Source organism: Bombina bombina, chromosome 11 (assembly GCF_027579735.1).
Source record: "Bombina bombina isolate aBomBom1 chromosome 11, aBomBom1.pri, whole genome shotgun sequence".
Lineage (NCBI taxonomy): Eukaryota > Metazoa > Chordata > Amphibia > Anura > Bombinatoridae > Bombina > Bombina bombina.
Genome location: NC_069509.1, coordinates 93,389,256 through 93,403,315, shown reverse-complemented (window position 1 = coordinate 93,403,315; position 14,060 = coordinate 93,389,256). Strand labels below are relative to the sequence as shown.

The 14,060-nt window shown below is 38.2% G+C and overlaps 1 protein-coding gene across 3 annotated transcripts in view; it reads left to right on the top strand.

Moving 5' to 3' along the window:
• SEPTIN12 (septin 12) overlaps nt 1-14,060 on the top strand; it is a 387,862-nt gene that overhangs the window by 359,832 nt on the left and 13,970 nt on the right. For all 3 annotated transcript variants that reach the window (XM_053694544.1, XM_053694546.1, XM_053694545.1), the window contains one exon: nt 9,695-9,791. In XM_053694544.1, coding sequence (XP_053550519.1) covers nt 9,695-9,791 — 97 coding nt within the window. The remainder of the gene's footprint in view (nt 1-9,694; nt 9,792-14,060) is intronic.

Below are 14,060 nucleotides of genomic sequence, written 5' to 3'. Positions count from 1 at the left end.
ATTAAATAAACTAACTAAAGTACAAAAAATAAAAAAGAACTGTTACAAAAAATAAAAAAAATATTTACAACAATTTTAAGCTAATTACACCTACTCTAAGCCCCCTAATAAAATAACAAAGCCCCCCAAAATAAAAAAATGCCCTACCCTATTCTAAAATAAAAATAGAAAAGCTCTTTTACCTTACCAGCCCTTAAAAGGGCCTTTTGCGGGGCCCCAAAGAATTCTGCTCTTTTGCCTGAAAAAAAACATACAATACCCCCCCCCAACATTACAACCCACCACTCACATACCCCTAATCTAACCCAAACCCCCCTTAAATAAACCTAACACTAAGCCCCTGAAGATCTCCCTACCTTGAGTCGTGTTCACCCAGCCAGGCACCGATGGACCAAAAGAAGACATCCGGAGCGGCAGAAGTCTTCATCCTATCCAGGCAGAAGAGGCGAGCCGGACCGGTAGACATCTTCATCCAAGCGGCATCTTCTATCTTCTTCCATCCGACGACGAGCGGCTCCATCTTCAAGACCTCCGGCACGGATCCTTCCTCTTCTTCCGATGTCCTAACACAGAATGAAGGTTCATCCAAGATGGCGTCCCTTGAATTCCGATTGGCTGATAGGATTCTATCAGCCAATCGGAATTAAGGTAGGAAAATTCTGATTGGCTGATGGAATCAGCCAATCAGATTCAAGTTCAATCCGATTGGCTGATCCAATCAGCCAATCAGATTGAGCTTGCATTCTATTGGCTGTTCCGGTCACGATGGACGTCTTCAGCCCCCGCTTGGGCTTGGATGAAGACTTCGGAGCCTGGACGGATCGGTGATACCCGGCGTGGTGAAGATAAGGTAGGAAGATCTTCAGGGGCTTAGTGTTAGGTTTATTTAAGGGGGGTTTGGGTTAGATTAGGGGTATGTGGGTGGTGGGTTGTAATGTTGGGGGGGGGGGTATTGTATGGGTTTTTTTCCAGGCAAAAGAGCAGAATTCTTTGGGGCATGCCCCGCAAAAGGCAAGGTAAAAGAGCTTTTCTATTTTTATTTTAGAATAGGGTTGGGCATTTTTTTATTTTGGGGGGCTTTGTTATTTTATTAGGGGGCTTAGAGTAGGTGTAATTAGCTTAAAATTGTTGTAATATTTTTATGATGTTTGTAAAAAAAAATTTATTTTTTGTAACTTAGTTCTTTTTTTTATTTTTTGTACTTTAGTTAGTGTATTTATTTGTATTTAATTAATTTATTGATAGTGTAGTGTTAGATTTAATTGCAGATAATTGTAGGTAATGTTTAATTGTAACTTTTTATTTTTATTTTACAGGTAATTTTGTAATTATTTTAACTAGGTAACTATTAAATAGTTCTTAACTATTTAATAGCTATTGTACCTGGTTAAAATAAATACAAAGTTGCCTGTAAAATAAATATTAATCCTAAAATAGCTACAATATAGTTATTAGTTATATTGTAGCTATATTAGGGTTTATTTTACAGGTAAGTATTTAGCTTTAAATAGGAATAATTTATTTAATAAGATTTATTTTATTTTGTTAGATAAAAATTATATTTAACTTAGGGGGGTGTTAGGGTTAGGGTTAGACTTAGCTTTAGGGGTTAATAAATTTATTATAGTAGTGGTGAGGTCCGGTCGGCAGATTAGGGGTTAATACTTGAAGTTAGGTGTCGGTGATGTTAGGGAGGGCAGATTAGGGGTTAATACTATTTATTATAGGGTTAGTGAGGCGGATTAGGGGTTAATACATTTATTATAGTATAGTATATTATAGTAGCGGTGAGGTCCGGTCAGCAGATTAGGGGTTAATTATTGTAGGTAGCTGGCGGCGACGTTGTGGGGGGCAGATTAGGGGTTAATAAATATAATATAGGGGTCGGCGGTGTTAGAGGCAGCAGATTTGGGGTAGATAGGTATAATGTAGGTTGCGGCGGTGTACGGAGCGGCAGATTAGGGGTTAAAAAAAATATGCAGGGGGCGGCAGATTAGGGGTTAATAAGTGTAAGGTTAGGGGTGTTTAGACTCGGGGTACATGTTAGGTGCAGACTTAGGAAGTGTTTCACCATAGGAAACAATTGGGCTGCATTAGGAGCTGTACGCTGCTTTTTTGCAGGTGTTAGGTTTTTTTCAGCTCAAACTGCCCCATTGTTTTCTATGGGGGAATCGTGCACGAGCACGTTTTTTAAGCTGGCCGCGTCCGTAAGCACCGCTGGTATTGAGAGTTGCAGTGGCGGTAAATTATGCTATACGCTCCTTTTTTGGAGCCTAACGCAGCCATTCTGTGAACTCTAAATACCAGCGGTATTTAAAAGGTGCGGGGGGGAAAAAAAACAGCGTTAGCTACGCGGGTCGTTACCGACAAAACTCTAAATCTAGCCGATAGTTTCCAGAGTCCATTTAAGTGGTGGGGCGCTTCAAAGTTCATAGCTTACCTCACGTTTATAATGATAGGGGTGGCTATCCCCCTTTCCATTTAGGCAGATGCAGTTTATATCTGTTTTGCAATTGTTTTAAACATTTTCATACGTTTTAACAAAATAAGCAGAAGTATTCTGAACTGAGAGCTCCACAGTTATATCTATGGAGGGAGAAAAACTTAACTTATACAGTCCACAGTCCAGAGTTACGTGTTTGGGGGGGGGGAGAGTGGGGGGTCCATTTTTTTGTGAGAGGGAGGAAAAGGGGGAGGGAGGGGAAAGGATGGGAGGCGAGGGGTTGGGAAGAGAGGTCAAAGGACAGGAAAGGGGAATAGGGATATCACATGCTTTTTTATTAACTTTTCATAACAAGAGACTGCTATTTCATGTGGGCCATATAGATAAACAGTGTGCTCATTCCCATGGAGTTGTGCAGGACACAGCACTAATTGGCTAAAATGCAAGTCAATAGATAAATAATAAATAATAAATAAATAAATAAATAGCTATGTGATAACGGGGCTGTCAGAAGAGGCTTAGGGTAATCACAGAGGTAAAAACATATTTAATGCAATTACTGGAGTTTATTTTTTTTTTTTTTTTTTTTTTTTTTTTTTTTGATTCAGATAGGGCATGCAATTTTTTTTTTTTTTTTTTTTTATTGAGGTTTATTTAGAGGTATACAACGTTACACAAATAAATTCTCATGGCACATGAGATAAGATATCAGTTTTACAGAAGGTACTAACAATAAAAAAATGGATTATAAAAAACACAAAGTTAATAATATATGTACCATGTGAACATTATATAAATGCAATGTCAGTCACCTAGGGACCTTCTATATGACACAATACGACATTCTTGGACCTTCAAACGTAAGCGAAAATATTTAAGGAAAAAAAGGTAATTTCAAACCTAGGAGACCGCTTATGGGTCTCAAATGATAAGCCTCATTTTTATAATACGTTATATCGTGTATAGCAAATAAACTTAAAACATCTTTCTTATAACTCAATAGGCCACTGTTGGACCTAATCTAGATATTAACTCAAGGTAGGGAAAAAAAAAGGAAAAAAGAAAGCTATTTAGCACATTCAATTAGTAGGTAATATTAAAAGTTATGGAAGTGCGGCATTGGCGAGATAAGCCGCATATTTAACCCTCCTAAACTAGGAGGTATATTAAGGTGGGGGGGGGGGGGAGGTGGTAGTATGAAGATGGTAATCAAAATATATGAACAGAGCACTAAATCTCTGTTGAGAGTTTCGAGGGCACATGGATTGTTAGAGGGTAAATAGAAACAGGTTAATTGTATGATGGGTCAAAGCTATGTCCTGCATAAAGAAGCTGTTCATTTATGGTGCTATCCAGAGGAGGACTGTACATAGTTAGCACTAGAGGAGGTCCAGCCTCCCCCCGTACTTTATCCTAACATTCTAGGCATCTATTATAAAGATCCCGTGTGTGAAATTGAGTGCCTAGCTTATGCAACTGTTTCTCTAACTCCACCATACACACACATTGCTTTGAATAGAATAAAGGTGACATCCACCAATTTAATGGGTCTTCAATTGGCACTTAGGGATAGGGTATTAAGTAGGCTATACAGGTTTAAGACAAAAAATAAGTAGGTAGATGCAAGGGTTGTCAAAGAAACCATAATATCTTTCTTCTAGGCAAATAAGTACTCTGTATCCCGGATGTGGGCCCACCACCCAGGAACAGAAAGGTCATACCACCAATACATATACATCTATTACCAGGGGAGAGGAGAATACGAGAAACTAGACCTTGCTATAGCTTAAATTTAAACATGTGCACAAGCTACCCTAATTTAGCTGACCATAATTGAAAAGTGGGGACACCCTCGGCTAAGTAACTCTGTGTACAGTCTAAAGTGTAGTCTAATAAGCAGTCCAGCTATGATGAGGATGCTCAATCCAGCCATGCTTATTAGACAAAAAACAAAACAAAAGGCAAAACAAAAAAAAAGTATTAGCATTGCTTGTGTGAAAACAAGAAATTGCGAGTAACAGTAATAGAAAAAGGTAGCAACTTGCGACATAACTGCAGTTAACCATGAGTGACATGGGAGTGACATAACAGCAAAAGGGAATATGGGCATATTATGACGTCACTCTTTTCATTGTATTGGATAGTTATGATGTAACCCCTCTTGAATAGCATACAATTAATTGCAACTTAAACTTAGGACAAAGCTTGATATGTGGATGCTTGTGATAGGGAAGGTAAAGGAAGTATCAGTAGCGCTAAATATAGCTAAACAATCATTGTCGTTGATATAAAAGGAAGGGGATTTCGAACTAGGAGAACAACACTAGTTTAATAGTTTTCTGAGTGGTGTAAACCCCCACAGTAAAGGCAATTTTAGTTGTAGAAAATTACTTTAAACAAAGCCCTTATTTACCTGATATCTTTCATAATAAACCTATATATTATTATGCAAATTTTGCTAAATAACATGTCCACTAGCAACAGCTGTTAATAAGGAACTGTATAGGTCTTCTATAAAGGGGTATAAACAGACAAACATAAGCATAAACATTTCTAGGATATGTCTGGTATATCATTATGTCCTAGATGTAAAGCAGAAGTATTTAGCAGGAGATAATATGACCCGCCAAAAGAAGAGGGTAACACCACACACACATATATACATGCAGAACAAACAAGCTCATAACTCTTAATAGTGTGAAATATATTTGTAACACAAGGTGCAACCTAAGTGTGTTAGGTCAAATCAATGACCATCATTAGTGTCTAGGGCAATAATATTAAATACAGAAATCACCCATCTGTAGTTGAATATATATAAAGGTAACCAACATAGTAAAACATTAAGTTAAGGCATAATGGTAAAACGTAGAGTCCACTCCCTAACATAAATGGCAATATAGATTGTAGGATAATGATAGTAAGGTAGTTCTAAAATAATATTTGAGAGGCTACAGAACATATTGGAGGGTAAGGGTGAGCAGGTATTGTAAAGATATAAAAATATACACATTTAAGTCAGCAGAGAGAAGATGAATGGTATATAGTTCCAAAGCAATGGTCCATAAGTTCATATAGGTAAAGGTAAATCTGTAAATCTGTAAGGGATCACAACCCATAATGATTCAGCTAAAGCTAACAATGAATAGAATATTGCATTAACAGTGTGTAAGTTAAACAAACATGAAAACCATATATTATAATAAAACACTAACAGATGTATCTTATAACACCAATGCAGGATGACCACAAAAATATACCGTCTACCTAACATGGTGTGACGAACTAGTAGGAGTCTTTTATCCCACCCCAGATCTCAAGGCTAAGTATTCTCTCCAGTCTGCTGTATTGGAATGTTGATCTGTCTCCTCAGCCCCCGCGATCACTGGATGTAGAAGAGGAGTCTCTAATTTTAATGTAGAGGATGTCTCCGGCACTATAATGTTTGCCCCATGCTGGAGAGTCAAAGTCTCAGGTAGTGTCGCAGAGACCTTATCCTCCTCGTCTAAGGATTGCTTCCAGCTATGATGTATGTAGAGTAGCTCCAATGTTGATTTATGACGTGTCCTCCTCAAAGGCATTGCGGCCATTTGGTATCTCATTGCAGTAGCGTGGTCCACAGTATCCGATATCCCAGGCGCAGCGCCGGCAATACTAAAGGGGCCTGAGCGCCCAGCAACAGTCTCGGTATCAATGGTGCCCATCCTTTTCATGCACGCTGGCTCTGTCTTAGGAGCAGTTATAGGGAAAAGCGTGTAGTCAGCGTGTTCTGCCTGCCTTGCTGTAAGCACAGCTGAGTATTCAAACACCTCACGGCAGCTATCCAAAAAGTTGTGTATCTCCTCCATGATGCGTTCCGGGACCTCCATAATTAAGCAGTCACTCAGAGGGTATTACAATAAGCTTTGATCAATCCCAAACTCCAGAACAAATATTGCACAGGCCGCAAGATGGCTGCTCCTAGTGTCCGTTATCATCCGTAGGCATATATACCCGGGTCCTGAGATCGCTGTAACCCTTTATGGCACTCTTTAAAATTGATCATATGGGTTCACTAGGCGTTCTGATCTACAATGATGTCCATATATTTGGGCTAAAACGGTCATTTCATTTGAATTTTGACTCAGTATGTTCAGAGCTATGAGAATGTGCTGCCGTTCAGTTGCAGAGTTGGCTCCTCCCCCCCTACTGGAGTTTATTTTAATGCAGTGGCTGTTGATATGTAGTACACTGGTGGTGTATATAGCCCCAGCATACTACTGAATATTGTGCCCATTTAAAGGGATGTGAAACGCTTTTTAACTCCCTATAAAGTTAATAACTTTATTAAACTTTAATAAAATAACTCTGTAATATATTTTTGATAATTATTTTGCTTTCCATTCTGTAATTTTAATCTTGTTAGAACTAGTGCGTCAGTGTATAGTCATTATTTATATTTGTCTCTAACTGGTCTCAGCAGAGGATAGAAGATAAGAGGCTTTTTAAAAGTGTAGTTTGGTCGACTGTGGTTTAAATGCTTTTAAGAGACCTTTTGCCATGTAGGGTTTAAAGGGACAGTCTACTCCAGATGTTTTATTGTTTTAAAAGATAGATAATCCCCTTATTACACATTTCCAAGTTTTGCCTAACCAACACAGTTATATAATATACTTTTTACCTCTGTGATTACCTTGTATCTAAGTCTCTGCAAACTGCCCCCTTATTTCAGTTCTTTTGACAGACTTGCATTTTAGCCAATCCGTGCCCTCTCATAAGTAACTCCACGGATGTGAGCACAATGTTATCTATATGGCTTACATGAACAAACGCCCTCTATCTGTGAAAAACTGTCAAATGCATTCAGATAAGAGGGCTTAGAAATTAGCATCTGAGCCTACCTAGGTTTAGCTTTCAACAAAGAATACCAGGGGCCCGATCCAATATACGGCACAGGTTTCAGCGTAAGCGCAGAAACCTTCTCCGCCCGTAATTTCACCTTGCACATCGGGGTATTACATATATACGGCACCGGCATTTCCTAAGTGGCGTAAGTTGGATAAACTGGCGACGTTCAGAAATGTGCGCAAATACACATTTCTTTCGTCGCCAGTAACTTACGGCACTTTAGAAACTGCCGGCACCTAAGAAAAGTAAAGAACATAAGAAATCTCCCGTAGAAGTCTAACTCGCCTCCCAAAAATAAGCCCGACACATAAAACCCCTATATCCACAATCCCCCCCTCTCACTACTAATAATAAATGTATTAACCCCTAAACCGACAACCCCCCACAACGCAATATGCCTATTTAAACTGTTAACCCCTATATCCGCCATCAAACCCACACCGCAAGTAATAACTAAATTAGGGCTGCAACTAACGATTATTTTCATAATTGATGAATCGGCCGATTATTTTTTCGATTAATCGACTAATCGGATAAAAAATTATTATTTTTTTCCCCTATATTTACAATAAAATCCACATACTGAGTGTTATAAATATAAACTTCCGACTAAAACTTTACATTAAAACAACTGTTGGTCCAATTTTTTAAGCAGCAGAACAAATTTTTATAATTAAGCAAAACAAAACCACAAACTGTTTGAAAAGAGGTAGAACTAGTAATAGGTAGACTACCACTGTTTATCACATTCTGTTATTCACTCTTTTAGAAACTTTGCACTGAAGTGCAAAAATGTCAACATGTTCACATGCTCCTGGCTGAGACTGTCTCTCTTTTTTGCAAGCTATTTTGCCTGCAGCAGAGAAGAGGCGCTCAGATGGTGTTGAGGTGCCTGAGATGCATAAGTAGGGTTTTGCCAATTTCACCAAGGTGGGCTATTTATCTTTGTTAGTTCCACCAATGCAAGGGGCCTCTCAACAAAGTAAACCTGGACTTCATTTTAACATAAAAATATCTTTAATATCTATATGCAGTGGTAAATATCCATTTATAAGGTTAGGGGGGGGAAATATCTAGTCCACTCTTAAAATAGCAGATATATACTTACAGGGGTTAAATTTGGTTCATATTCCAATCAATTAAAATAGAAAAGAAAAAAAAAGGCAAAAGGGCTAAAGACTATGGGGCATATGTATCAAGCTCCATATGGAGCTTGATGTCCCGTGTTTCTGGCGAGCCTGCAGGCTCGCCAGAAACAGCAGTTATGAAGCAGCGGTCACAAAGACTCTGAGCAGGCGGACAGACATCGCCGGAAATCAACCCGATCGAGTACGATTGGGTTGATTGACACCCCCCTGCTGGCGGCCTATTGGCTGCGAGTCTGCAGGGGGCGGCGTTGCACCAGCAGCTCTTGTGAGCTGTTGGTGCAATGCTGAATATGGCGAGCGTATTGCTTGCCGTATTCAGTGAAGTCTGGCGGACCTGATCCGCACTGTCGGATCAGGTCCGCCAGACTTTAATAAATATGCCCCATTATATCAGTAAAAGGACACAGCCTTACACATTTATCTATAGAGTACATATAATCAGCAATATCAAGCGATCCGCTAAAAATTGTGCAAACAGGTAATAGTGACATCAATTCATATAACAAATGCCATCAATCTAGGGGCTAGGTGTAAATAACAAGCTGGGCACTATATCATGCAAAGCATAGTCCCAAATCACCTGATTTAATATAAACAATCCAAATTATGACTCCTATTTTATTTCTGGGTTGCACATAAGTCATGAGTAGTTGTAAACTTAAAAATAAACTTATACTGTCCATAGAAAGTGAAAAGCAAAATGTCCTTTAGGCTAAGGGCATACCCATAAAACACAATACCATGTGCAGGAGCTCATCGGAGTGAAGCAGCTGGTGTTGTGCACAGACCAACTAATTGCAAAACAACTAATCGATTATGAGATTCGTTGACAACTATTTTCATAATCGAATATTATTGATTATGCCGATTAGTTGTTGCAGCTCTAAACTAAATTATTAACCCCTAAATCCGCCAACCTCAACATCGCAAACTATTCTACTAATTACATGCCCTATCTGAATCATGACGTTTAATTTTGACTAGACTGTCCCTTTAATTGCTGATATTTGTAACATAGTAGATGAGGTTGAAAACAATACAAACTGTCAGTTGATTTCTTATACTAAGCAAATGACAACAACAATGTCCTGTGTCTTCTATTACAAATGCTGTTCAGTATTTTTACTTAAATGTTTTTTTCTCTAATACAAAAAAAAATATGCTATGCTTTTATAAAGAAAATGTGTTTCAATATATTTCTCCTTTTCATTTACAGGAAAAAATTCCTTTTGCTGTGGTAGGAACTGACGAAGAGCACCAGGTCAACGGGAAAAAGGTCCTAGGTCGTAAAACAAAATGGGGTATCGTAGAAGGTATGAAATCTAAAACACGCAGGTGTTTATATTGACATCTGGACCTTATCTTATAAAAAAGCTGTCATGACCCCCTGACTATGAATATTCGTGCTGGACTGAAAGTGTTTATAATTCCCTAGCAATGTCAGGGTTAATCCATGCAGTAAGCGCAATCAGTAAGCTTCGGATTCATGCATTAGTGTGGAATTCAGATTTAAACCATACGTGAAATGGTTTACACGCATAATACATATACACACATGCAATGCGGATCCTGCTTTTTATCCGGGCACCTGTGGATTAATATTTGGAAAGATGTCTGGTCCCACTCTCCTCTCATCAATAGTTTTTTTTTTTTCATGGTCTCTATTGGTTTCTTGGAGAATATAGGAAGGTTTGGAGATGCTGCATCTGTTCTCCATCAGTGGATGATGTTGCCGGGCAGGTCGCAGAGAGAGCAAGCGATAACTGAAAGGTTCCAGCTGCTTTCTGACATAGCCAGTCTGTACTACAGCGGGATATCTCCTACTGATGCACACCAGGCAGGATCCATTTCTTGCAATGCTGTTTAGTATCAGACTTTACAATGCCCAAGGGGATAAATTATAAAAACTGTTTTTATTTTAACAAATTGCTAACAGATTTTATGTAGATGAATAACTATACGCCCTCATAACCAATATATAGAGAATGTTTGTTAACCGCCTCGGCCACTTCTTAAAGAACCAGTCAACACAGTAGATTTGCATAATCAACAAATGCAAGATAACAAAACAATGCAATAGCACTTAGTCTGAACTTCAAATGAGTAGTAGATTTTTTTTCTGACAATTTTAAAAGTTAGGTATTTTTCCACTCCCCCTGTACCATGTGACAGCCATCAGCCAATAACAAATGCATACACGTACCATGTGACAGCCATCAGCCATTCACAAATGCATACACACTTATTCTTGCACATGCTCTATCTGAATAATGAAAGTTTAATTTTGATTGAGTGTTCCTTTAAAATGACATTAAACATCTCTTGCTTTTGTATAGAAATTGTGTTTGTCCTGCGTTTCCTAGAGAAGCCAAAAAGCAAATTCTGTAACCTGCAAATGCTGCAAATGAAATAGCTGGTTTAGGCAATTTTGCAGCATTTTGATAACCTAAGTTATAGATTTTGCTTTTTGGCTTCTCTAGGGATCATGGGTGAAAGTAAATCTTTTACACAAAAGCGAGAGGTGTTTAGATTTAAGTATTTTTTTATTGAAGTTTCAAAAGAATAGATATTATACATCCAAGCATGTAACAATGAAGAACTTAAAGGGACACTGAACCCAAATTTTTTCTTTCGTGATTCAGATAGAGCATGCAATTTTAAGCAACTTTCCAATTTACTCCTATTATCAAATTTTATTCATTCTCTTGGTATCTTTATTTGAAATTCAGCAATGTAAGTTTAGATTTTTTTTTTCATGCTGATTGGTGGACAAATTCATCCACCAATAAAAAAGTTCTGTTCAGAGTCTGAAACAAAAAAAAAGCTTAGATGCCTTCTTTTTAAATAAAGATAGTAAGAGAACGAAGAAAAATTGATGATAGTTGTAAATTAGAAAGTTGCTTAAAATTGCATGCTCTATCTGAATCACAAAAGAAAAAAATTTAGTTCAGTGTCCCTTTAAAGGGCCATTATATTTTAAAAAATGATATGCCCTAGTCAGTTAGAGCATGCCATTTTAAGACTAGCAACCCTGCACCACTTTGGGTTTAACCCGCGCAGAGGTGTTAAACACATAGTAGAAGTACCACTCCAGACCCACAGAGCACTGCTGGTCCTGGACGGAAAACTGCTGCTGACTCAATCAGCAGCACTAGTCACACAGCTGAGTCGCGCAACTAGCGCTGCTGATTGGATCAGTAGCAGTTTCCACTCTGGACCAACAGTGCTCTATTAAAATGATATTCTCTAACAAAGGTGCTGGTAATGTGACAGCCTGCATATTATTCTTTAGCTCAGACAGCATGTGGGCTGGGAGAGCACAGATATGGTTACCCCCCTCCAGGACACTAAGAGGCAGAACCACCACATTTCTGATATTGATGAGCCGCCAAAACATGATAGTGGAGTCAGATACACAGCAGCTTTAACATTTCCAATCCCTAAAATAGCTTGTGGTTGTCATATTCATCCTAAGGCTACTGTGCCTGAGGGATAAGATGTTTGTGTAAAAGTTACCAAAAGAAAAACTAAACTGTTAAAGGGGCCCTAGAGTCAAAATGAAACTTCCATTATGGAGTTTTAAGAGACTTTCAAATGTATTATTATTATTATTATTATTAAATTGTGCACAGTCTTTTTATATAGACACATTCTGAGGCACCATCTACTGCTGAGCATATGTAGGAGTTCACAGTGTATATGTATATTTGTCTGTGATTGGCTGATGGTTGTCACATGATACAGGGAGGGCAACAAATTGAAGAAAATCTTGAAATTTGTCAGAAAAAAATGACTGTTCATTTAAAATTCAGAGTAAGTGCTATTGCATTGCCTTTTTATTATGTAGCTTAAAGGGCCACTAAACCCAAAATCTTTCTTTCATGATTCAGATAGAGAATAGAAATTTAAACAACATTCCAATTTACTTCCATTATTTATTTTGCTTCATTTTTTAAATATCCTTATTTGAAGAAAAAGCAATGCACATGGTGAGCCAATCACATGATGCTTCTATGTGCAGCAACCAATCAGCAGCTAGTGAGCATATCTAGATATGCTTTTCATCAAAGAATATCAAGAGAATAAAACAAATTAGATAATATAAGTAAATTAGAAAGATGTTTAACATTGCATTCTCTTTCTAAATCATAAAAGAAACAATGTGGGTGGCATGTCCCTTTAAGATCATGCAGTTCTATTCCTTTAAAGTGATGTTAATCTGCATATGAAAGAGCAACCATTAAACAACTTTAAGGGACATTCCAGCCAAAATTTAAATTCACATGGATGCCTTTCAGTTTTGAATAGAAGCATTTTTGTCATATACTCAGCCCTTCATCCTTCCGAGGTCAATAAAATGAGTACCATTAAATTGGGTAATAATAACAACTATTACAATTCAGCTGCCGATTTGGTTAATTCCGTGAGTGAGCGCTGAAAAAGCGGTTTGAGTCTCACTGGGAGAAAGGCGCTATATAAATACTAGTTATTATTATTATATATATGTATTAGCAAAAATGCTTCTAATAAATACTATAGCTGTTTCAAAAGTGTATTTAATGACCCCCATACTAGGCACTATGTTCTGTTTGAATAAATACATGACGCATAACATGGGGAATAAATGCCGCAGCTTGCTTTATTGAACACAATAATAATATAAACATAACATAACCAAATAAGCAGATAAATAAACATTTACATAAAATCCCCCCAATGAGCTTGCCTGGCCGAAACACGTGCACCTCCTTCTCACCGAGAAGGTCACGCCCCCATGTGCCACATTCTCTCCTGTCAATCAAACAGGAGGTACCAACAATGCCAACTCTGATCAAACCACCATAAAACAGGCAAAGGGAGGGTGGGAGGGAGCTTCTTCTTACACGTTTTGGTCCAGAGAATGTTTCCTTCCCGCTCTCCTACACTACTTAAAGGGACACTAAACCCAGATTTTTTTATTTCATGATTCAGATAGAGCAGGCAATTTTAAGCAACTTTCTAATTTACTCCTATTATCAACTTTTCTTCATTCTCTTGCTATCTTTATTTGAAAAAGCTGGACTGTAAGGTTATGAGCCAGCCCATTTTTGGTCCAGCACCTGGGTAGTACTTTCTGATTGGTTTGCTACATTTAGTCACCAATCAGCAGGAGCTAGCTACCCAGGTGCTGAACCAAAAATGGGCCGGCTCTTTTGCTTACATTCCTGTTTTTTCAAATAAAGATAGCAATAGAACGAATAAAAATGTATAATAGGTGTAAATTTGAAAGTTGCTTAAACTTGCATGCTCTATCTGATTTATGAAAGTTTGGGTTAAGTATCCCTTTAACCTACTATAGCCCAACCTACTGACCTCAGAATGACCCCTCCACTTGGCCTCCATGGGGGTCTTGCAACCCTTTCTTCATTTTTTTCATACAGGGTTTCTCAGTATGCACTGTGCACGAGCATTTTAAACACAGCACTTGCCCAGAGATCCTAAGGTTCTGGCATTCTGAGCAGCTGCGGTATTTAAAATGCTGGTGCACTGAGAATACCTAGCTGTGCTTCACGTGCACGTGCAGAGAAAAATGTTAGCACTAA